This window comes from Crinia signifera, chromosome 1, assembly GCF_055691185.1.
Source record: "Crinia signifera chromosome 1, ASM5569118v1, whole genome shotgun sequence".
NCBI classification, from domain to species: domain Eukaryota; kingdom Metazoa; phylum Chordata; class Amphibia; order Anura; family Myobatrachidae; genus Crinia; species Crinia signifera.
Window position 1 is genome coordinate 147,881,509 of NC_139217.1, and position 26,621 is coordinate 147,908,129.

General features: G+C 40.8%; 1 protein-coding gene across 8 annotated transcripts in view; it reads left to right on the top strand.

Annotated features, from left to right (window-relative positions):
* CAMK2D (calcium/calmodulin dependent protein kinase II delta) overlaps positions 1-26,621 on the top strand; it is a 237,916-nt gene that overhangs the window by 198,415 nt on the left and 12,880 nt on the right. For all 8 annotated transcript variants that reach the window (XM_083174483.1, XM_083174485.1, XM_083174480.1 and 5 more), the window contains 2 exons: positions 7,223-7,271; positions 26,149-26,224. In XM_083174483.1, the coding sequence (XP_083030609.1) occupies positions 7,223-7,271; positions 26,149-26,224 (125 nt within the window). The remainder of the gene's footprint in view (positions 1-7,222; positions 7,272-26,148; positions 26,225-26,621) is intronic.

The following is a 26,621-nucleotide window of genomic DNA, read 5'->3' on the forward strand; positions in this document are numbered from 1 at the left end:
GGTGGAGGCGTACGCCTCCACCATTTTTATGCGGATCGCCAGCCGTCCGTGTACGGACGGCCGTGGCGATCCGTAGGGTGGGCGGGGATTGGTTTGTGCGGCCGGAGCCCCGTGTGCGGCTCTGGCCGCACCAACCAGAATAAGGGCCATTACCGGCTTTGTAGGTGGTCCTGATGTTTAGAGTGTCCGCTTCTACCGGCGTTACATCCAATGGAATTGGAGCCGGTGCCAGGAGCAGGCGGTGCGGCAGGAGAAGACACAAAGGATCCCGGACCTGCTACCACCAGCGTGACTCCGATGGACGGGAGCCGGCGTTGGGAGCCGCCGTGGAATAGTCCTTGTTACTTGAGTTTTAGATAGCCGTGCTGCTGCTGTTAAAGGATCGCAGCAGGTCTCCTTTTAAAGATGCTGTATGCATGCAGACTGTTTCCAAACAGGAATCGGAAAGGGGAGGCTGTCCCAGTTCATTATTGGAGTTTAGAACTATTCCCTTGATGCGTTTCTCCTTTTGTGAAATAATGACGGTTTCCATTAACCTGAGCTGAAGATATTAGGGAGAGTACCCCTTGGTAAATTCCTGTGACCAGCTTTCACAATCCCAAGTCAGATTTGACGTGTTCCTTGTCATTGCTTGTACCTTGCTGGATCATTTTATTTCTTTTCAGGATAACCAACAAATCAGTATATCATTCTGCTGTAATGATATCTTATTTTAGGTTATTTATTGTCAGAGTCAGCAAACCAGTATTTTTCACAGTAAAATCTGACAAAATGCATATATCTCGGCAACTCCTGTGTTTTTTACTGAGAGTTTTACTTGGATATGAAGCTTTCAGGCCTTTGGCAGGCTTTCTAATTAATCAGATTTTTGTGTCACTGACAAACGCTTCATAGGCTGTCAACTTCAGCAGCTTACATTTCCCTGCTGCCTGTCTTTCCTGCTCTGTGAACTAACTGATCACATAAAATAAATATTAGGTACAGTTTTAATTTGGCTTGGATGCCTTGAGTGCAGCTAGTACATGTCTAAGCCAACATTGAGCAACCTGTCATTGCTTTACAGATCACATGGAACAATATATTATATAATCATTTTAAAATAACTACACAAACTTCTGGCATAAGTAAAATAAAGTCATGGAAGCGTGCTTCCTAACCTTTTCATCTTAAAAGTTTAAATTGTTGTTGCTAGGTTCCAGGTTTACCAGATCAGGCTCCTTGATGCTGGTTCTTCAGCCAAGACAAACACTGCTGCATTCTATCTTGGAACCATGCTACTTTTCACAAGCATCAGCACCACATCTGTTCAATAATGTCATTATTTTTAGGTTAATGTCCATTTTTAGCTGTAATTTATTTGAGGTGGATTCCTAGCCAGTGTAATATATTAGTTTTAATTATGTATTTATTCTCAGAAACAGGAACAGCTACAGAATCTGAGATTCTTTTGTTTCTCACTCTGCAGATGGCCAACCTTAGTCAAACCCAAGCTTACATTTCCCCTAAATATTCTTGTGCCTTTTGGCGGATTATTTAAATGCCACACAAACACCAGCCCGCCTCGCATGTCACTTTCCCTGCACGCATGCGGATAGATGTTTAGCATAAACATCCATTTGCAGCCTTGCACATGGGGGCCAAATCATTTGATGGTCGCTGACCATCAAATGATTTCTACAGAGCTTGCAGATCTTAGACACCTCTCTGGTGTCTTAGATCTGCGAGCACCCTGTGCAGGAAGAGGCGGTCAGCTGACGTCAGCTGCACCCGCTCCGCAGGTGAATTTCCATGGAATAACCCCCCAAAACCATAATGGAAGTTATATAGTATAAGTAAATGAAGGAACATCTCAAGCTGTTATCTAATTGTGGCTAAATAGGCAATACAGAAAGCAATGCACACCTTTATTTATTTACAGTTTCTTATATAGTGCAACATATTCCTTTGCGCTTTACAATTGGAAAAAAATGTGATAAAACAAACTTGGTAGGAGGGCCCTGCTTGCAAGCTTACAAAAGAGGCATAAGAAAGCTATTCAAAGAGGCATAAGAAAAATGACAAAACCTGTACTGTAGGTTTTATTGTACCAAGCAATATTTCTGACCTATAGCGAGTCAGTCACCTAGTGGTTTTGAATATCCAAATATAGCTAGATTTCTTGTTCAAACACTTTAAACTTTGCATCATGCATGATCCATTATAGCGCATGTTTTCTAGCAGCTATGCAATCTTTAAAAGAGAACATGAAGTAGAGATTTCTTAGTGTAGCAACCGAGCAGGTTTGTTTTCCATATTGAATAGGCATATGCGCATACACACACATGCCCATAAGGTATAACTGAATGAAAATCAAAGATTAATATACCTATAGTTTGGATCACTGGCGTAAGTTTGTCCCAGTTCCCCGGAGGCAAGATACATAGTGATGCCACACACACACACACACACACAGCACCTTGTATAAATATATATATATATATATATATATATGCATGTGTGTATGTATGTATACTATGTTTAAAATAAAGAGACGGTGACATCTTAGGTCCTGCTAGTAGGATATTGACAGCTTCCAATGAACTTATCCAAACTTGCAGGGGAGAAGAGGTGCCCCCTTGGGAGCAGCAGCCCGGCGGCAGATCAATCCATTGCCTCTCAGAGTTACGCCTCTGGTTAGATACCCAGTGCAATATTGCTTGCTTTATGTATCCATTGGAATTATTTTAACATACTACTAGGACAGAAGAACATCAGATAACATGAATATTATTTATGTAGACTTTGTTAAATTAACATATCTAATACTAGATTGTTAGCTGCTCAACACCCACTTCTCTTCACAATTCACTTACTGCTCCTACTCCGGGACCATCGTAGCATACTCTACTGCTGGCAAAGGCTCATCTCTATAGCCGCCAGCCCCTAGTAGTACACTGATTACTCACTCGCTACTTATATCTAAGCTGTAATGTCTTGAATCGTCTGGCTCTTTGTTACCTGTACTGTATTTTTGTTATTTATTTACTGTAATGTTAAGTTCTGTTTCCCTCTATTGTATTCCCTTTGTACAGTGCTGCAAAACACTTGTAGTGCCTTATAAATCAAATGTAATATATATATATATATAATAATAATACAATGAATGAAAACATATTATCCATTTTAAAACTTAAAGGGAAAAAAGGTAGATCTGTAAGTAACTTCATGAGTTTATAGAGGGATTACTCTATGTACACGAAGGACGTGCACAGAGCATAGATGTAAAATGCTCCATTCACCCCAAGCATGGATGTGATGGCTGTTTATTAGCTTCCCTCTTGTTTTACAGTCACTTTATATTATAGCTAATCATTTTGGGCACAACCATAACGCTAGCAAAGTTATAAAAATGTTAATTATCTTGAGATTTATATCTTTGCAGCTCCCATTAAGCAACCTGCAATGCTTCAATTTACAAAACCTATCAATATAATGAACATTCCCTTCACTGGATGAATGAGCATTTTTAAGGTTAAAGTACCCACTGCATAGGCTCCAGTTTAAAGAACATTTAAGTCAATACATTAGTCTATGACCAATTGTGGTAATAATCCAGTATAAGTACTCTAAGTAGTATATCCAAAGACTCCACATTCAGATATTCCTGCAGGAGTGTCTATAATTGTTCAAGACCAGGCCGACACTGGTGAGAAGATCTGTAAATATAGAGTAGGCTACAGGGGAGTGAGAACAAGTCTCTCTTTGGTTTTACCACCAGTAGCAGTCAATCAAGACAGGCTCACAATTGCCTTCAGGATTCAGGGAATCGGCAAACCGCTACGCTTGATGTGTTTTTCTGGCCACAGCCCCTGGTGGTTTACTCAGTAGCAAGCCCTATTCATGCGCCTTCTTTTACCCTGAATGGCCAAAGCTTTCCTAATGTTTTTATGTTCATTTTGTCAAGCAAATCTACCTACCAATTTGCCCTAATATTGATATAGCATGTCATTTTTGTATATGACTGTCTCTCTACATCATAATTGTATGGCTTCTCAGTTGTAGGGTTTCATCATCTATAAATGTAATAAATGTTTATATCATGTAGATATCACTGTTGCTTTTGCTATCTATTGAGAGTTGAGTCTCTTTAGCGATAAAATATCCACAAGAAGAACCTGAAGGCAGTTGATAGCTGTTATATAATACATTGTGGAAATGAGGGAGTGCATTATAACAGTAATATAACCATGCAATGAAAAATATATATGTTTAAGCCATACAAAGTTTGGTTTTCATTTCACTTCTATTCGGACTCCTTGTCTAGTTGCTGTTAAGGTTTAATTTGTCAATTAGTCTAAATATTAAAAGTCATTGCCCGTGTGTAATTTTCAATTTTTCACCACCATTTCTTTTGTTTCCGGTAATTGTGGTCGACTGCTCAAACACTGAGCAGCTTCTATTTGTGTTTTGTTTCTCTGTGTGTAGCCTCCTGTCTGAGAAATGTAATGCGTAACGTCTCTACTGTGCTCCTGTGTGTCGCACTATGTGTTTATTAAGAACATGTCCGATACAAAAAATAAAATGATTACTCACTGAACACTGATGCTGTGTAATCAGCTTTCCGTATATTCCAGCCTGCAGGCACATTGTCTTTGCTGCATTAGCTGCTACTTTTCTACAGAACCTTCTGTAACTATGGCAGATGTGTTACAGAGCAGAAGAAAGTACTTATCTACATACAGCATTCTACTTTCATCAGATGCTTTATCACAGTCACTCATACTTATCTTGCAAATGATGGAGTGTGTGGTACAGGAATATAGAGTTCTGCTGTGCCTAATACTAAATGCAGCCATTGTTCTACAGTAGTAGTTACTGTGGCATAGCCCCTTTCCGCCGAGAGTTGATATGACAATGTTTTGTGGTAATTTAATATTTTAGGGAACAGTGGTGTGCCAACCCCTGCTGACAGGTGAAATAATACACTACTACGTAATTTATCAAGCACTGTGTTTGAATACATTTCTGCATCCATTTTCCTTCAGACAGTCTGCATGTTCATGTTACTGAGACGTTTGTTATATAAAGTGCACTAGTTCGTGGTATGTCTTAAGTCTTTTAGAAGACGCAGATTTTGTCTGATATTTGTGCTGTTTGATATTTTTTTTTTTTAATTAGTAAGTTGTATATGATTTTTTTGTTCATCTTTTCATACCAGTGAAAGATTTCTTGTGTTCAGTGGAGCGCACACACATAATCGGCCATTAGGATACAGTCGGGAACTTTTGTAGTCCTCCAGCATAACATTATACAAATTATTGTTTTTCATATAGGAATAATTGGCTAGTAAAACTTTTTTTTATTTTTATTTTTATATTTCGGCAGCTATTTTCTTTAGCTGAACATGCATATATCAGTCTGGTCATTTTCACAAATGCTTAAATCAGTTGGCTACCAAATCCAGATACTGTAATAAGGCCCATTATTGTTGCAAATACTGGGAAATATAGCAGGAAGATGACTGGGGAATGGATCAGTTGTTGCCCAACTTGTGCTGTATGGCACTCCTGTGATCTGGTAATCGGAGCTCTCCCAGCAACCCCTGCAGTGTGTGTCATCTGACAGCAAGCGCAAATAGGACCCCAGGTCATAAACCTGGAAGTCCTATCATGGCAAAGGACAACTCTTACTGATAGTTCTTTGCTTTATTATTATATTGCTGCATATGGCATTAGTAAACCCTGGTATGCTTGTGTTCCATCCCTACAAACAGTCAGTGCATTTTCAGCACTCCTTGCAAACACTTAGGAAAATAAGGGGTAAAATTACTAAAGCGAGCGTTTTTAGAAGTGAGAAATGTTGCCCAGAATGGCTAGAAACTGACTGGTTGCTATTGGTGATATCTTATTTCTAAAAACTCCCACTTTAGTAAATCTCCCCCTAAGGCACTCTTTAAAATCTGTATAAACTGCAGTTTTAAGTCATCCGTTGTTCTGATATACTGTAGCAATTTTATTTTACCAGCCTAAATCCACTCAGATATGAAATCGTAAAAGAGCTTATAGAAACTAATTTCATTCGGTCTTTTACTTACAGTATAAGAGCGATACTGAGGTGTAAACTCTGGATTCTCTCTCTACCAGTGACTATCACTGAATGTTATTTAGTTATATCAGCTTAGTAGACCCGGTTTGCTCTATATGAAGAAAGTACACAGTGTGCTTTTATGAGTAGAAATTAAATATGGAAGCAATCTTACCACATATAGACACTGGGCCAGATGCGCTAAGCTTGAAAAGTGATAAAATGGAGAGTGATAACCAACCAATCAGCTCCTGCCTAACATTTTTCAAACAGTCTGTGACCATGCAGGTAGGGGCTGATTGACTGGCTGTTTATCACTTTCCATTTTATCACTTTTGAAGCTTAGTGCATCTGGCTCACTGTTATCTTTGCGGGTCACATCATTACTGCTTTTAAGCGACTAAGCCGTTGTAAGAAGAGCTTTGGATTGTACAACTTTCCTTAAGATAGGCGATAGAAAAATGGATTTTGTGCAACATAACAGATATTTGGTGCCATTGGGGGAAATGTTATTACTGATAAATACTACAGCACCGTAATTGTATTGGGAACTGAAAACATGCAACATTAGTGGGAAAAAATAATCTAAGTGTGTTAATTGGTTGTTTTATATTTGTTCTTATGTCAATACTGTAGCTTTGTTTTTTGTATTTGTTATGAACATTGTGTCATTTTATTGGGTCGTTGTTACCAAGTTTGTTCATTCCTTTTGCATTGTTACAGGTTAATGTTGTTTAGAGAAAATGTTTTGTCAGGATTGTCTGTTTCAGCAGGGGTGTACCTATTGCTCTTAGGGTTAATAAAAACTTCTTTGTTTTTTCAATGTTTAAATTGATATACTGTAGTGTTTCAGGGTCTAAACCTTTTTTGTTTTTGTTTCTGTTTTTTTTATTATTGATTTAAAAATTTTAGTAAATGCAAAACAAAATCACGATTTGGATCGATTTTAAAATGAATAAAAGGCGACCCAAATTGACCTTTGGTAAATACACCCCATAGAGTTTTCTTTAAGGCTCAGTCTGGCTATGACTTTTAGGCTTTGCCTAAGATGCCAACTCTTGTTAGCTGTCTCATTCTAGAGAACTGTGCTTGGAGGTAACACTGTCCATTTAAAAAAAATGACATATCCTATTCTCACTGCTTGTTTGCTTCTCTGCAGGAGTCAACAGAAAGCTCAAATACCACCATTGAAGATGAAGATGTAAAAGGTAACCTATAAATGGCATTTATCTTTCATATGAAATACACTGTGAACGGAAAAAAGAGAAATATGTTGTGGAGGATGATAAATGGAATCTCGATACTGTTGGATAGAGCTTACTTTTGCCGTCTGAGCTGATCATTCTGTGTAAAAAAAAAAGTATTGCTTAAAAATAGATATACGCTGTGCAAGGTTGTAACTCAGTGGAATTATTATTATTAAAGTTCTATTATTTTTTAATTACTCATCACTCCATTTAAAATGACCAAATGTAGGGCTGGAGAAACAACATCTGCTACTACTTTCCTCTAACCTACAAATGGCTTTAATCTTCGAAATAAGAGACCCAAAATGACCTCCCGATTACAACATTAAACTCTTACTCATCCAGAATTGAATGTGCTTTTTCTACAGTAACTTAATTTAGATCCCCATGTCACTCACGCCTTGCTGCATTCCGCCCATCCTGCAAGTATCTGTGACCGCAGACTGACTAATAATCTATTAATCAATTATTATTATCAATGATTAATTACGGTGTAATTAGTGGTCATGAATTGTTGGTGGAGAGAAGTATTCACATCAGCCTACATGACTTTGCTATGTTGTGCACAGTAGCTCACTTCATGCAGGAGCCCTAGTTCTTACTTAGTTTAGTAAGTAATAAACACTTGGACAATGAGTGACGCTATAAGGGGCATAAAGCAGAGACAATAGGGTCTATGTATGGAGCTTTGACAATGGGGTCTATGTAGGTACCAGCCAATCATCTCCTAACTGTCATGTTACATGATGTGTTTGAAAAATGACAGTTAGATGCTGTTAGTTTTCTCTCTCCACTTTATCACTCTCCAAGGTTTAGTAGGGAATGGGTCATAGGGTCGACAGTAAGAAGGTTGACATATGAAAAAGGTGAGCATGGCTAAGGTCAACAGGGTTGAAAGGATGACACAAGCAATAGATCAACATGAGTTTTTCACTTTTTTGTGTCTTTGGCTGACATATGTCGCCATGTCGGTCTGTATCTACCCAGTTTGTTTAATCACTGTTTTTTCCAATTGTAAAGCGCAACCAAATATGCTGCACTATATAAGAAACTGTAAATAAAATAAATAATGGACACGTGTAAGTATACCACATCCCCTCGCATGACTCTGCTCGCCATGCTTCAATCACACTATTATAATCTAAGTCTGTCCACTTGGATAGTAAAGTGTTTTTGAACTTTTTCATGTCAACCTTTCTCGTGTTGACCTATTGCACGTGTCAACCTTTTGACCATGTCATCCTAATGTATGTCGACTTTTTTCATGTATTGACCTATGACCTGTTGACCAATAGTGGTCGACCTATTGACTGTCCACCTTTTTATTGATGACCTGTCGATCGCATGCCAGTTTAGCACATAGGCCCTGAAGTCATAGTAGGATTATAGAGCTGGGCTGCACTGGTCAAGGGCAAGTGGTAACCAGATGGTTTTCGGTTTCCCACTAATTTAGAGGTTCGAGTTAATATTGACTAAAAGCAATTTTCACTTCCCCAGTAAAATATTTTGAGGATTTAGTGAATTGTGTTTTTTTATGGTGAAAGTTCCATCTTGCCCTTTCATCCACCTGTTCGTCGAATTACTTCTGTAAGCATGCCTTGACTTAGTCATACTAGATGTTATGCCCATTGTGTTATACATGCACTCAAAGCTATCTGCTATTAGTAGAAGAATTTCTTTTTAAAGTATGGTTCCTTTTTAAGGTCATACATTCTCTTGTAATTAGGTAGCATAACAATATTAAGATCAGGGAGTGCATAAAATACCGTTTGAAGCGCAATCATCTTTTATTTTTATGATTTATTGATCTGTTCAGATGCATGTATCTCTCCTTGACATGTCTCACAAATTTGCTTTGAGATCTAACATTAAAATTTTATATTCGTTGTAATTTTGCAACATTATATTTGGTTTAAAAAATATAACTGTGCAAACTGTACTTGGGCTAGAAAATACAAAACACATTACTTCATTGTTCATAGAGCCTAGGGATCCTGCATTGAGCTGCTTCATAAATATCTGTTGTAATTCCATTTCTTTCTTCGAACTAAAGAAAGACCCTGTTGTCCCTCATTGAAAATTGAAGGCGAACAGTGAATGATGGACAATTTGCCGTCTGATAGTCGCCGTAATTCACGGTGGTTTTTCAATGTGATTCGCCGTGAGTGTATTCAATGATCAGATGGCGAATTGCTTTCTAAGTGACTTTCCCTGCCTGCCGCTGTCCCCCGGCTCCCTGCGGCGGAATCGCCGTCAGGAGCAGCGAGCCCCTGCGGCATTGAATACTGGGACAGCGAAGGCTGCAGCGAAGGCTCCAGCCCTTCAGAACACTGCGACTGTTCAGCAAATCCTAAACAGGATTCGCTGCACATCGCGATTATTGTCATTGAATACTGCCCAAAGAGTAGGCTTTTTTAACATATGAAAAGTTTTCTAAATAATTTTAAATATATTATTTAATGATGTTTCAGATTCTAAATAAGAGAAAATAGTAATGCTCTCTCACAAATACGTTTTTTGTTAAATTTTAATTCCCTAAAACTTAATATACGTCTTAATACATGACAGTGGTGTTTTGTTTTACTTATGGAAGGGAATTTAAGTGACAAAACTCTATTTAATAATTATGATGACGGTGACAACAATGTATATACATTTTCCGGTGGCAATTAAATTGCTTTTTTTTTTTTTTATTAAAATAGTAGTGCAAAGGAACAAAAAAGAGGTTGGCAGAGAATAACTGCACCTTGTGGTTCAATTCACACATTTGAGTGCCAAGTGAATTTGTCAAAACTGGTGTGAAAATTTCCAAGAAAACAACATTTTTATTCATCATAATGACCTGTAATGTTTACCATATAAATATAAAATATAAAGTGAAAGATTAAGTAAGAATATAAAGTGAAAGATTTGGTAAGAAATCTCCAGGCTTTTTTGAAAGCAGCAATAATTTACACTGCAAAACCTGTTTGATTTTGAAGTGTAAATAATTGCCGCTTTAAAAAAACTGGCGATTTCTTACCAAATTTCTCACTTTCTTAATCTCTCATCCTATTAAATTTCACCCATAATCTTTTTTTACACAACATATTTTCTTTAAATGTATATAACAAATTTGAGCAACGCTGGCATTTTTAGCAGATATTTTGCTCATCTCTCAGAAATGTTGGCACTCAAAGGGTTAAGCAAAATACTGTTAATGCTGAAGCCAATGTAAACATAAAATAACACATTTTTGCAATAAAAAGGTAAGAAAAAAGTCAGCTGTGAAGCATATCTGTATATTGCACTCATTAAAGGAAAATTAAGGACATATAAATTAATGAAATAATGTAATGTATATGGAATACAAAGTCACAAAAAATCCTTAGGAGAGCAATATTTTTACATAAAAAGTATTACTTTCATATATGTATCTTTATGTAGCATTTATCAGTGATATTTTTTGTCTTTTATGTACTTGGCTGGGCACTCTCCATTCCTTGAGAAATGCTCAAAGCCTTAACATCTATTTTATATATCAATGAGCAAATATCACTTTGGCTTCGCTGCTTCTAAGTTAAGCTAATTTACAATTGGGCTACTTGCTTTTTCTTGTGTTCTACATTATACCCATTATGGATCTATAATAAATTTTGCTCTGTCCTAATGATTTTATTGTATGCAACTTTATTATTCATATATGACTATGTTGATTATTCCATTTTGTGTTCTGTGTACTCTATACATGGACACAATGGCACATGTGCAGATGCAAATAAACATTGTTTTTATTTTTTTACTGATTTGGTCCTATTCCAGTGGCGTAACAATAGCCCCGCAGTAGATGTGGGCGCTTGGGATCTGCACTGCCCTGCTGCCTTACTCCGCTGGTGCTTCTTGTCGTTGCCGCAGTCGAGTGTGTGGCCGGAATCCGCAGAACTACTAGTCTATGGTCCCATCTCTCCTCCCAGCTGGCTCGTGCAGTGCTAATGAAAAAAAATAACTCTCACAAAATGTCCACCCCCTTAACAGCAGACACTTGGGGCAGACATTTTGGGGGTTATTCTAGTTCACTCTTTCTGACAAATTCCTTCTTAGATGGACAAAACCATGTGCACTGCAGGTGGGGCAGATGTTACTTGTGCAGAGAGAGTTAGATTTGGGTGGGGTTTTACTTCAAAGTGATATTTATATTGCAGTGTAAAAATAAACAGCCAGTATTTACCCTGCACAGAAACAAAATAACTCACCCAAATCTAATTCTCTCGGTACTTATGTAGTATCTGGGCTGCCGATTTTTTGATTGTATGCCTTAAGTTAAGGCATACAATCAGATGCGATGCGATGCGATATCGCATCGCATCGCATCCGATATCGGATGCGATATCGGATGCGATGACCCGATTTTTCCATAGGAATCAATGTTAAAATGATTCCTATGGAAAAATGGGTCCTTTTCATACCCCTACTATCCAAGTGGGCATGGAGTTGGATATAAACCTGTGGCGAGCGTAGCGAGCCACCGAGCCCGAAGCGTGGCGAGCGGACGGTATTCGTCCCCTCGCGGGGCTCGCTTCGCTCGCCACGCTTCGGGCTCGGTGGCTCGCTACGCTCGCCACAGGTTTATATCCAACTCCATGCCCACTTGGATAGTAGGGGTATGAAAAGGACCCATTTTTCCCATTGAATTCCATGTTAAAATGGACTCAGTCCATTTTAACATTGATTCCTATGGAAAAATCGGGTCATCGCATCGCATCGCATCGAATCGCATGGTCGCATGCGATGCGATGCGATCTCCCGATCCGACCCGATTTAGAAATCGGCAGCCCAGATACTACATAAGTACCCTCTCTGCACATTTTACATCTGCCCCCTGCAGTGCACATGGTTTTGTCCACCTAAGAAGGATTTTGTCAGAGTGAACTAGAATAAGGCCCTTTGTGTGAGTGATTTTTTTTTTTCCATTAGCACTGCAGGAGCCAGCCAGGAGGAGAGTCGGGACCGCAGACTAGTAGATCTGCGGGTCCCGGCGTCCCAGCCGCACACCAGTCAGGTGGGGGAGGCTTCATTTTACCGGGGAGCGCCACCGAAATGTATGGCGGGGGGGGGGGGCGCTTTTATTATAGTTACGCCACTGTCCTATTCGTATGGAACTCTAACTGATCTGTCTTTCTATGGAATTGTAAATTTAGTCATGACAATAATGAGTGCACAGAACTGCCTGACTTGTGTGAGTGTTGAGGGAATCTTATGGCATACCTGCCAACATTGGAGGAGACTGGGGCGGGACAGGACGCGCGGTGGATTTTGTGGGCGTGGCCTGTTAAAAGGGGGCGTGGTCTATACTCGGCACTGCCACAAGGCCACGCCCCTGCTTTTCACCGCAGTGGGGGCATGCCCAGCAGCTCTGTAAGCTGCTGGCCAGCCCCTCTGCCTGAAAGAATAGACGCAGCGTGTATTCACGGACTACAGGGGGGGGACTCCCAACTGACCCCCCACCCCGCAGCGGGACACTGCCGGCCGCGGGAGGGACACGGGAACGTCCCAAAATACCGGGACGTTCCTGGTATGTTATGGGCGTGTATTTAATGCTCTAGGATTCTGAAGCTGAGTTCACCCTAGCGCAGTGATTGATAACTTTGACACTCCAGATGTTCAACTACACATCCCAACATGCCCTTCTACAGTTCTACTATTTGGCCATGCTAAAACTGATGCAAGGCATGCTGGGATGTGTAGTTCAACAACTGGAGTGTCAAGGTTAGCCATCACTACACTAGCAGATGCTGTATATCGACTATTCAAGCAAATGGCCAATACTGTATATCGCAAACCCATTGGTGTGTGGCTACCCCCCGATGTGTGTGAATTATGTAGTTCACAGACATGTCACATTGGCAGTGCAGCTGATACCCAGTATATCTACAGATATATCCGTGCATCAGGCTGTGTGTACAGGAAGTTTTACACTTGCTGCAAGGACCAGGGTTAACATCTCAACTTTTTATTTTCTATCTATATATTTTCATTTTATATTTACCTTGCTTTTATATTCTGACCTTGCTTTAATATGTTTTGGCATTTAAGGTATATATTAGCACTACCAAAATTTTCTATCCGGTATTCTTAGTAAGTGATCACAATGCTATGTAGAGGGACAAGTTTTAATGTGCAGGGTTCTAGTTACAGGTTATACTTCATTTTATCGGCCAGGTTTATCGGTTTCTCTTTTATACAGCTCTGTGACTCTAATTATGACCGGATGTCTAAGTATGACAGTGCCACAATGTTGTGTAATAAGTTATGCAGGTTTCTCTAAAGCTTAATGTAAATTACAAACATATACAGTTTTTTGAAAGGTTCCCGCACAGGATTCTCCGCCGTGACTTTCAGAGACAGTCTCAGTCACGATAAGGGGCGGATGCAGATTTCAGAATAATCCAAATCCCAATTAAACAACCTGATATTTCAATCAGTGTCATAAACTTATATAGGGTTGGAGGTGCTCCCCTGAGTCAGAGATAATATAGACAAAACAGGTAGAAAAAGAAGACTCTTTTTTGGGGGCACACTTAAGATAAATGCTGTATGTGTCAAAATTATACTGTGAGAGAGAGGAGTAGTTGGTAAATTTAAAACTTAGCTTTTATTAGGTTTACTTTCTTAAGATAAGTTGATCTCCAGACAAGAGATACAGAGAAGGACACACAAAAAACATATAAACACTGGTTAAAAAGCAATCCTCCCGCCACTTGCGGGGATTTTTGGTCACACCCCCGATTACAGTTACTCAATTGTGACCAAGCTGTCGAAAAATACACATGTATGTGTAAATCAACTTCAATTAATAAGGTACAATACTCAGTTACATACAAACGTCTGTTCAATGATGCGCTTTAAATTGACACAAAATAGAAAAAACACCAGTTTACACAAACCAATAATTCCTCACAATTATCAAAAGGGATTCTATTCTCCTATTAGTATGAGACATAAATGTTCGAGCTGATTTAATTGCATGCTAGAGAGTTGAAATGTTCAAAGAAGAAAAACTCTTGCAATACTGTTCAGACTATGTAACATAGTTAAGTACTTTTGTATCAGATTTGAAGCGTATATGAGTACCCTAGTGAACTGTAACAATTTTAGGCCTTAGTATATATGCAGAAAAGAGAAACAAAGAGCGGCTACAGTATCTGGTTTCTCACCCTGTTTCTGCTGTCTCATCATCTTATATGGATATATAGTGGATGATCGATGAGAGAACAGGGGAGAGATAATGTATTGCCTGAAAATTGGCCCGAGAAAAAGATCTTTCTGCTGTTCCTGTGAACAGTGTCTAGTTTGGGCTGTTGCGTGCTAATAGCAGAGCAGCCGACCACCAAAACTGTACCAGCGAATGAGAGAAGATTAAAGGAGATTTGTAGTTCAGAGAGTATGGAGAAGTAAAGTATACACACAGAATTTTATCAGAAAAAACTTCTGGTTTTTAGGGATAGACAGGTGTCTGGGTAGCCTTCAAATGCTTCTTACAACCTCAATCATCATAAGTCAGAGGATGATTGCTTAGGTATTGTGTGAGAGCATGCGGGGCATACGAGACAGAGAAATAGTATGGAAACTAGAATCCTTCTGCTGCTCATGTATAACCAGCCTCAAAATCACTGGTGCTTATTTGGCAGTGCAATGAAATCTATAGTTGGCCCCATGAGTGAGAGAGGATTGAAAGGGAAGAAAAGGTTTTAGCTTTAAAGAGTATAAGCAATAAGTATAAATTATAAGTTTCAGATTTCAATAAGGTTTGTTGGTTTTATCTTATCTGTTTTGTAGTCAGCGTCAGTTTATGGAAACGTCTGGGCCTGATGAGATTTCAGATACTCCCGTAGATAGGTATTGTGTCAGCCGGGCAGCGTGTAGTGGGTAAATTCAATTGGTACTCCCAGCCGGCGTATATTCAGGGATCGCCTGGGCTTTGTTTTAATGTCCCAACTTTCTTGCAGTAAGACGCAGCAGCAGCCGGTCAGCGTGTAGCGGGTCTCAGCAGCCGTGGAGCTCACCAGTCATCCAGCAGTCAGGCGGCAGGGAGGGGAGAAACGCGTCTTCCGTGCCACCCGGCAATCTATACTACACCCCCGATGCGCCAAGCTGAACACCGGCTCTATGACTAATTAAAGCACATAGAAGCCGCTACGAGTACCCGCCGCCTGCCGCCTGACTGCTGGATGACTGGTGAGCTCCACGGCTGCTGAGACCCGCTACACTCTGCCCGGCTGCTGCTGCGTGTTACTGCAAGAAAATTGGCACATTTAAACAAAGCCCAGGCGATCCCTGAATATACGCCGGCTGGGAGTACCAATTGAATTTACCCACTACACGCTGCCCGGCTGCCACAATACCTCTCTGCGGGAGTATCTGAAATCTCATCAGGCCCAGACGTTTCCATAAACTGACGCTGACTACAAAACAGATAAGATAAAACCAACAAACCTTATTGAAATCTGAAACTTATAATTTATACTTATTGCTTATACTCTTTAAAGCTAAAACCTTTTCTTCCCTTTCAATCCTCTCTCACTCATGGGGCAAACTATAGATTTCATTGCACTGCCAAATAAGCACCAGTGATTTTGAGGCTGGTTATACATGAGCAGCAGAAGGATTCTAGTGGCCATACTATTTCTCTGTCTCGTATGCCCCGCATGCTCTCACACAATACCTAAGCAATCATCCTCTGACTTATGATGATTGAGGTTGTAAGAAGCATTTGAAGGCTACCCAGACACCTTTCTATCCCTAAAAACCAGAAGTTTTTTCTGATAAAATTCTGTGTGTATACTTTACTTCTCCATACTCTCTGAACTACAAATCTCCTTTAATCTTCTCTCATTCGCTGGTACAGTTTTGGTGGTCGGCTGCTCTGCTATTAGCACGCAACAGCCCAAACTAGACACTGTTCACAGGAACAGCAGAAAGATCTTTTTCTCGGGCCAATTTTCAGGCAATACATTATCTCTCCCCTGTTCTCTCATCGATCATCCACTATATATCCATATAAGATGATGAGACAGCAGAAACAGGGTGAGAAACCAGATATTGTAGCCGCTCTTTGTTTATCTTTTCTGCATATATACTAAGGCCTAAAATTGTTACAGTTCACTAGGGTACTCATATACGCTTTAAATCTGATACAAAAGTACTTAACTATGTTACTAAGGCCCTTATTCTGGTTGGTGCGGTAATGTCCGTGTGCGTTCGGTCCGCCGATGTTTTGTCTCTGCGCATGTGTGAACGGAACGCACGTCCAAATTCCGCATGAAATGTGTACACTACGAACAGGGGGTGGAGAGGGGCGTGAAGGGCTATTTGGGCTCCTTACCATATGTTTACACCCCGCGTTTCATTGGCGTTCCCATGAAAACGCTGGGCGTACGTATGGTAATGCGGTCGTGACGCACGTGTAGGGGGCGTACATATGACATTGCCGGATGTCAGCTGCCCGCCCAGATACCTGCTTTTGCATGGAAAAATGCCTGTGTGGTCTGAGGTTGCGGGAGCTGCCTGGCCACTCGGTCCTGCACTCGATGGTCTGCGACCATCGAATGATGGGGGAGGTTCCCTGAGATGGAGGAGGTGTATTCATGAGAAATACACGTGCGGTCAGTTCGGACAGCTTCTTACCGCGTTCGGACAGAGTTGGCGATCCGTATGGAAGGCGGGGTTTAGGACGCACGGTCCTTGCCACATATTGGGATCCGGCCGCACCGATCAGAATAAGGGCCATAGTCTGAACAGTATTGCAAGAGTTTTTCTTCTTTGAACATTTCAACTCTCTAGCATGCAATTAAACCAGCTCGAACATTTATGTCTAATACTAATAGGAGAATGGAATCCCTTTTGATAATTGTGAGCAATTATTGGTTTGTGTAAACTGGTGTTTTTTCTATTTTGTGTCAATTTAAAGCACATCATTGAACAGACGTTTGTATGTAACTGAGTATTGTACCTTATTAATTGAAGTTGATTTACATATACATGTGTATTTTCCGACAGCTTGGTCACAATTGAGTAACTGTAATCGGGGGTGTGACCAAAAATCCCCGCAAGTGGCGGGAGGATTGCTTTTTAACCAGTGTTTATATGTTTTTTGTGTGTCCTTTTCTGTATCTCTTGTCTGGAGATCAACTTATCTTAAGAAAGTAAACCTAATAAAAGCTAAGTTTTAAATTTACCAACTACTCATCTTTCTCACAGTATAATTTTGACATGTACAGCATTTATCTTAAGTGTGCCCCCAAAAAAGAGTCTTCTTTTTCTTCCTGTTTTGTCTGTAAATGACAAACACCCGTGAAGACTGAGACATATTTAGCATATATGTGCAGTTTTCCATTCATGCTCAGTATGACTTTACTGCTGAATTTGTCATCTCCCTCTCATATGCTTAGGATACCACTGTCATCGGGAGAGAGAAGATAGAGGGGAGTATTCAATGCAATGGCGAGCGCATGGCGGCGAATCCTGTTTTTGATTCGCAGTGCGCTCGCCATGATTTTTCTCTCCCCTTCAATTCGCCACCAGCCGCCAGCCCTGACTATTCAATGCGTCAGGGGCTCGCTGCCCCTGACGGCGAATAGTGTCAAGAGTGACAAATCCCCCTGCGCAGATGCTCCATGCCTGTCTGGAGTCTGCAGGGGGATGGGAGGGACTGGTGTCGCGGCGGGGGAGCGCGCCGATGCAGGCGGGAGCCTCCGCACATCCTGGGGACAGGTCCAGCAGCAGCAGAGCCTCCAGCTCCAGCAGTCCCAGCGCTGACATCACCGTGCTGTGGCTGCCGGAGCCAAAGGTCTGCTGCTGTGGCGTCCCTGTTCTGAGTGTCACTGAGGCTAGGTTCAGAGCTGTGCACAGTGTGGGAGGGGAAAGGGATGGCAGCAGTAGCAGGACGGCGGCAAGGGTCACTCACTGCCGCTGGGTGTTAGGACTCAGGAGCTGGGTGATCAGCGACAGCGTCCTCCTCCCACCTCCCTGGCGTCACACAGCTGCTGGGACAGCACAGAAGGAGCACAGCGCGGCGAGGACATGGGGGGTGCGGCTGACCGGACACTCACCCTGGCTGTCTGCCTGGCACTACATGTTCTCCTCGGGTGTACAGGTAACTATAGTGATATATAGATATTCCCCCCTGCAGCGAATACCGCTCCCGGCACTCTCCCCTGCTTCTGCGGCAATACTGCCACTGCAGGGGATGGAGCGGAGTCACGGCGGGGGAGCCCGCTGATGCCGCCAGGTGCCCCCGCACAGCCTCAGGTGTCAGGGACGGGTCCAGCAGCAGCAATAGCAGACCTCCGTCTCCAGCAGTCCCAGTGTGCTGACATCTGCTATCACCGCGCTGGGACTGCTGGAGCCAGAGGTCTGCTAGTGCTGCTGCTGCTGGAGCCGTCTCTCCCTTCTGTCAGTGTCCCACCTGTTGGGGTCGGGGAGCAGAGCGGGCTGCGTGTCGGATCCCGGCTGAGAGGTGCCCGGGCTGCTGAGCGGCAGCTTCCTCCAGGTCAGGTGCGCCCCCCTCCTTTCCCCTCCGCAGAGGTCCGCAAAACACTGAACAGGCGGGGGGCGCCGTTGATCTGACAGGAACCCCCTGTCCTCTGGTGGGTGGCATCCAGCAGGGTCTGGCAGGAGGTCCCTGCGGTGTATGTGAGATCAGCGGCGGGGTCCCTGCAGTGGATGTGAAATACTAGTTCCCATCCACTGCAGGGACCCCGCCACTGATATCACATACACTGCAGGGACCTCCTGCACGCCAGCACTACCTGACATGACCCTGCGCTGCCAGACCCCACTGCATGCCACCCACCAGCGGGCAGGGGGCCCCTGCAACCCTTATTTGAGATCAGCGGGGCCCCCCTGCAATATGTAAGTGAATCAGCTGCACAGCATATGTAAGCAGCAGCGCCCCCCTGCATATGGTATGTAAAAAAAAATATATAATTAAAAATATATTTGTGTTACTTGTCCAGTTAAAAAAATAGAAAGACTCATAAAAAAATTTAATAACTGATTTTTTTACACCCCCCCCCCCCCCCCCCCCCCCAAAAAAAAGACCCCATCATTTTAAAGGATCACATTCCAGTTCACCTAAAAAAGATGACGAATGTGAAATGGAGAATCATGGCAAAAATCAATGGAGAAAGCAGTTCTCCATTTCAGCATTGAATACACTGTCGGCGAATTCCACTAAAAACCCCATTGAAAATCACAGGCGAATTGTGGAGAATCATTTACGGTGAATCGGCAGACATTCGCTGTTCATTTGTGGCGAATTGCCTCCATTGAATGTGGCGAATTGTTTTTTCAAACAGAAAATTCGCTGTTAACCCAGCGAATTGCCAGATTCACTGAAAAAAACAGCGAATCTGAGGCATTGAATACTGGCCATAGAATAATTTTTGTTTTTAAAGAACCAGCATTTTCCCTAACAATGTAAATCTCTATATTCAGTGAGATAATTTCTGAACAGTAAGCTCATTCATGTGATATATAATTAGGTACTTTTTGATGTAATCATTAGATCAGAAACCAATTGGGACATTATAAATATTTTAGAAGCAGACGACCACCTCCATAATGTGATTGGATCTTGGTTTACAGCTAGCTGGTGTACTCCAATATTTAAGCTTCCTATGCAGTGTCACTCATTTGATCTGTCATCTTGCATGCGGTCCCACTGTAAAGCCCATACACACTAGCACTAGCTATTCTATATGAACAATATCAGCCGTGTTTCCCTCTGAACTGTCAGGCAAATGATATTCAGTGTACACACAGAATGAGATCATTAAGGGATGTCATCTGGACCAACTGAATATGCGAGTCATGTTGACCTGCATGTTCAGCAGACTGGGGAGGGGTGTTATTAACGATGCCCGGGGACGCACATCGTTAACAATATCTAGTGTACAAACCAGCCTTTTTTTTTTTTAAGGAACCCTTCTGAGTGATATATTTTTATTTTCATCTGGTGTGTATGGGGCTTTAGGCTGGTATCCAATTAACCCCGATCCTTTTTCTCCCAAATGGGAGCATTGTCAAGATTTTTCACATATGGTCACTATCTGGCTATTCAATTAGCCATTCTATTTGGGAGAAAGATGTCCCATGTTCATGTGATAACTTATATGTTTCAGGATAAGTATTCTGTCCCATGTGTTTGCCACTGCTCTGGGGACTGTTCTTTGTGTGGCTGTGGCACGTAAAGCATAATCCCTAAGTATCAGCTATCAGTGCTAATTGGATAGCCCCCGGTAAATCCATTAGCCACTGTAAATTACTGTGGCTAATTGGATACTGCCCTCAATCTTTAAATTATCATTTGCGAGTATGCTTAAGGGAGAGTACTGGCATCTGAACCGATTATTCATGATTGCTTTAACATTTCTATGTTGTCTTTCTGTTTTGTTATCTGTTTATATCCTGCTTTTAACTTTTCATCTTGTGCTTCATCTTTTTTGTGTTGCTCTTCATATTATTTGTTCTTTTTGTTTCCTTTATTCTTGCATGCCTAAAGTACAGCCTTGACAGTGGAGGGTAGCACAAGGAGCGTCTGTACAGCTCAGCAGTCTTCTCGCTGCTGCTCCTCCTCCTCATTGTCTACTATTCCTTCCTCCTCATCATCTTGTTGGTCACCATCCATTGAGTGCCCCAGTGGCCGAACCTGCTGCCAGTGTCTACTAAAGACTCTCATCTCGCTATACATCTTCATTTTTATTTGTTCATATGTTGTGTTTCTTTCCATCAATTCAGCAGCAAAGTGCCCAGAAAACACAAACTCAAAGAGTTACTGGAATGAGTCAGAACATTCTCAGTCCTATGCTTCCATTGTGCAGTGTAAGTTAAGGAGACCGGAACCCTGGTAGCACTGTGGGGTACATGGCATTTTATTCCAATAGAACACTTCATCAAACTGGAATAATACATAATGCCTAAGTGTGTTATGTGAAAAAACTATTTAGTACATGTACAAATCAGCCTAGACATTCACAATAATCCTTATTTTTTGCTCAAATAACAGGTCTTTGACCTAAAGTATGTTAATTGCTGCATTGTGCAATCAACCATGCATCGCTTGAGAAAACTCTCTACAACTTACTTTAGATGTGAGATGGAGTGCAAAAAAGGTATACAAAAACTATTGAATCCTACCTTTGATCTTTATTTTACATTAGTATTATTACTAGATGGCCCATGCCATTATTTTTCATGCGAATAAAACTGATCATCTTAGCCACCATCCCGTATCGGCGCATTCAGGGAAAGAGTTGTAGGCGAAAAGTGAATTTTTAACTTCTATTTTTAAATGTGCAATTTAACAATTTGTCAAAAGCAGAGAACTTAATCTTTAAAATACAACCACTTTTATTGATTTTGGTTATGTATGAAGGGAGAAAAAGTGATCCTCACCAAAAATCACCTACAGTACTAGAAATAATTTTTCCTGTTCTTTTACAAATAACAAATAAACCATTCTTGCCAGGTACATAAACCGTCCTCTGTTATGTGCATTAGTAATGTAGTGAAATTCTCAGGCATAAATGTGACTAACGAACCTTTTATTAGACAATAGCAACATTAAATAGGGATTTTGTTCATACAGTATAAATCTCTTCATGAAATATGCTACTCTGGAATCACCTCAATTATTGTAATTATGAGGCCAGGCTTTCTTTCCTCTTTATATGTTGAGCACAGTTTTATTTAGAAAATATGCACAAAAAAAGAAATTTAAACCATTGTAGATCAAGTTGAAAATAATTCAGGTAAAGTCTGTATACTAGCACCAGTACTGCAAATGCTTGATTCATAAGACATACTGTATTCCACACTTTAAAAGTGGCACAGTATTGACAGAGGACTGATGCAAAGGTGGCATTATCCATAGCATACCTCATACTGTATGTTATACGGAGTATACAGTAGGTAGTAAAATAGGCCATCCCTGAACCAGATCCATACATATTCTTCTATGAAACTCCATTTTTGGTGCTCTCTTCATGTTCCAATATTAGGCAATTAGAACAATTTAAAGCAACCATAAGACCTCTGTGCTAATATTTGAAATCCCTAAAAAAAAAAGGTAATATATTGTTTAGATGTTATGTACAAAAGCACAGATTGTTTCATTAATGTGATTGATTTTCATAAAACTGTTTGTTTGTGGGCAGTAGTTTCCCTTTTTTCTAGTTATGTACAGCATGCATACACAGTTTGTGAAGGGGAAATTACTGAATCATAATGCTCAATATTCAAATGTCTAGGTTGATCAACATGTTCAAAGGTCAAACAAGCAATATGCCAACATGGCCATGCCGACACTTAAAAAGGTCTACATGAGTTGTTGTTTTTTGTTTTTTTTTGGGGGGGGGGTTCTTTCATTTAAAAAAAACCCAGGTACTTGTGTATTATAGCGGTGCCCATCGCATACCAAAAGGCACACAATGGTATGTGATGCGATATCGTGCAATGTCATACAATTTTAAAATTGTATGACATTGTATACGGCATACAATGCGATGTGATGCGATTAAAAATTGTATGCTTACAATGTTAAATGCACCCCCACGCCACCCACCCACTATAAACGTGAACCCGAAGCGTGGCGAGCGCAGCGACTATCCACCCACTATCCACGTCGGTGTGGAGTTGAGAATATAAAGTGCCCGAAGCGTGGCGAGCGCAGCGTGCCCAGCGAGGGGACACGGATACCTGTGAAGCCCGCGAGTGGACGCGGATACCTGTGAAGGTATCCGCGTCCCCTCACGGGGTTCGCTGCGCTCGCCACGCTTCGGGCTCGGTGGCTCTCTGCGCTCGCCACACTTTAGATTCTCAACTCCACGCCGACGTGGATAGTGGGGGTATGAAAAGGTCGTAGGATGCGTACCGCCGCCCCTCGCGGGCTCGCTGCGCTCTCCACGCTTCGGGTTCACGTTTATAGTGGGGGGGGTGGAGTGGGGGTGCATTTAACATTGTAAGCACCCATTTGGGTGCTTAAAAGCACCCTTTAGGGTGCTTATACAAATTTCCATCGTATAGGGGGCAAAATTGCGTCGCATCGCATGCCATCGGGTGTATGGCATGCGATGCGATAAAAACATCGTACGACCAACATCAGGGGCGCCGCTATAATACACAAGTACCAAAAAACATTTGCGTACTTTATACATCCATGTGGACTCTGAACAGCAACAGTAAAGTGGCCCTGGCCTGAAGCATCATGAGTGAAATAGTTCACTACTTAGGGGTTGACATTGGTACCCCCCAAAAAACACATGAAAACCACCTGTTTAACACATATGTGTTTTTACTCATCAGATTTCATTTATTAATGGAAGTAGATAGTAGCTTGTATAAAGCAAAATGAATCTGGGGTTTCCTGGTCTCATAAGTATTTATTAACATTTACCAAAGCTGACAGCCTGCTCTGTGGCTTTATTCCTAGACCTTTAAATAGAATGATTCCATTGTTCCAATAGTATAGTATAATTTAATTTGTTTGTCAAAAAGTATTTGATTACAATAATGTAGCTAACACTAAAGAAAAGAACCCAAAAACCTTTTTTTTGGATGGAGATGAACATTACCGCCAAGAAACAACACACTACAAATTCTAGTAGTTAGATGACAAAAAGTCTGCAATTTCACAAAATGTACAGGTCTCTAATTATTCTAGGCCCTGTTTAGACATGCTTTATAGTTTCTGCTGTGCGCAGATCACTTTCCAGCAGAATTTATCTGTGCGCTCTGAAATAGAAAATCTGTATCAGTGTCCTGAGTTCATTTCAGTGACATTTGCAGTAATTGCATGGCTGCTAGAACATGATTTATCTGCGATTGGTGAAAATTGTTTGCAGAACTGAAAGAATCATGTGTAAGGAACAGCCAGTGAGGGTGTACTGTGGTATTGCTCACATGTTGTCTCTTATGTGTGTGCATACAGAAGGGTTATCAGAAAGAGTGCAAAGATGCAAAAGAGACAACTTTTGTGTACACTATGATTGAATACTTAATGATGTGACTTTTAATCATATTCTTAAAATAGAATGGCCATGGTCCTTATATAGAAAATATTCTTAAATCTGTAAATCCTGTAACAGTGCTATTAAACATTGGTCATTCACTTTTTAATTGCTGCATGATTAGATTTTTAGTAAAAAAAAATATATGATTAAAAGTTGTGTTTTAATGACTTGGCCTCTATAAACCGGTTTCTCTTCTGCATCTTTGCACTCCCTCTGAATATTGACATTCATTTGGTTATAAACTACACATCCCAGCATGTTGGTAAACTACACATCCCAGCATGCCCTGCAACAGTTGTAGCATGGCCACATAGCTGTAACAAGGCATGCTGGTATGTGTAGTTCCACAACAGCTGGAGGGCCCAAAGGTTCCCCATCCCTGGTATAAAGGGTCAACAGTCAGTAGATCGACAGTGTCTAGGGAGACCCTAAATGGTCAACATGGAAAAGGTCATTCTAGACGAGTGAAAGTTCTTCATGGGAATGATCGACAAATGAAAAAGGTCAACATGAGTTTTTATGTTTTTGGGTGTCAATTCGCAAATTTGTATCACATGGACCCCAAAATAGTGTACTGTTTGCTTGCATGGTTTGCTTCACTTACACCACCATTCCCAATTGGAGTCCACATCAGTGGTAAAATATGAAGAATTAATAAAACCACATGTTGACCTTTTTCTTGTATCGACCATGTCAACCTAATGCATGTCAACAATGTGGTGTCAACCTATTAACTGGATGCTGTTCACTTCAGTACTGTATCTACGCCTATAGGTAGTCCAAATATTTATTTATTTAAATTAGTCTTCTGGGGATTCAAACCCTTTCTATCGAATATGTATAGGTGGAGCAAAATTAACTGGAGACAATGGAGAGATCCACAAAATGCTTATTAAACATCACAAACCACAATCCAGGGACTTGGAACTGTAGGCTAGTCCCTTTTTACACCTGACAAAGGAGATACCATACTGCATAAAGATACCTTTTATGTATCTTTGTGACAGAACATATATGTAAGTGTGGAGGTCCTTATGAAATTTAAAGGGATATACTACATCACTCTAGAACAATTCACTCGTCGTTCCCATCTCACAGTGCTGGTTACCTTATTTGTTTTCATGCAATGCAGCTGACTTGCAGAAGCCCTGATTGACTCACCCTCATTAACACCATATTCCTTACAATACATACTGTAAGTTTTGATATTAAAGAAATAAAATACTGCTTGTACTAAAGTCATGTAATTACGGCCAAGGAGCAATTTATGCCTTAATTACCTTTGTAATCATATGTTGTCTTTATGCCGCATGCAGTCCTCTAATTATCTATAGTTGAATCACAAAACTATCTGCAACCTGTATTTTTGTCCTTTGTTAATTGTACAATATTGTAACAATATAAAAGAACTTATGAAGCCTTACATTTCCTTTTTGATGTTCTACATAAAAATAAATCAAGTGGTAAAGTGCTTTTCTAGATGCTAAGTGTATGAATGAGTTTAGCTGAGTAGTGTTCTCACACCCCCCTCCCATGCTACTGTGAGTATACAGAGGTGATGCATGTGACAATCACAGGATGAATCCACTCAATGTTAAGAAAACAACTCAAATGTGAGAACAACATTAAATTGAATCTGCTTAATGAGTAAAGTATTAAAAACTGCAGCTTCTCCCTGGAGGTTTGTATAATTGTTATATGCTTATAAAGGCAAATAGTATGACAGTAGTTTATTATGTGGTGGTTTGAAATTCTGTAATATTTAATTAAGTCACCTTTTCATTTTCTAGCCCGAAAGCAGGAAATCATCAAAGTCACAGAACAGTTAATTGAAGCAATTAATAATGGAGACTTTGAAGCATATACGTAAGTGATATAATTGTGCTTTATTCTCCCAATATACTTTGACATACAGAATGAACACCTCTGTAGAGGCTGCATACAAACTTCTTTGCGCTTTCACCCTATTTCCTAGCTCACCACTGGTATCCGTGGCAGAGTGCATTTTTCCTCCATAAAGGCCCTGTCTTTGTGGAGTGATACCTAAATATCACAACCAGAACTGCTATTGCTCTTGGGCAGATGTACGAAGTACAGGAGAGAATGTGGAGAGAGATGAAGTACTGTACCAGCCAATCAGCATCCGTAATTTTTCAAGCACAGCCTGTAACATGGTGGTTAAGAGCAGATAAGCTGGTACTTTATGTTCATCCACTTTCAACCTCCAAGGCTTAGTACATCTACCCCTCTGTGTACAACAGCT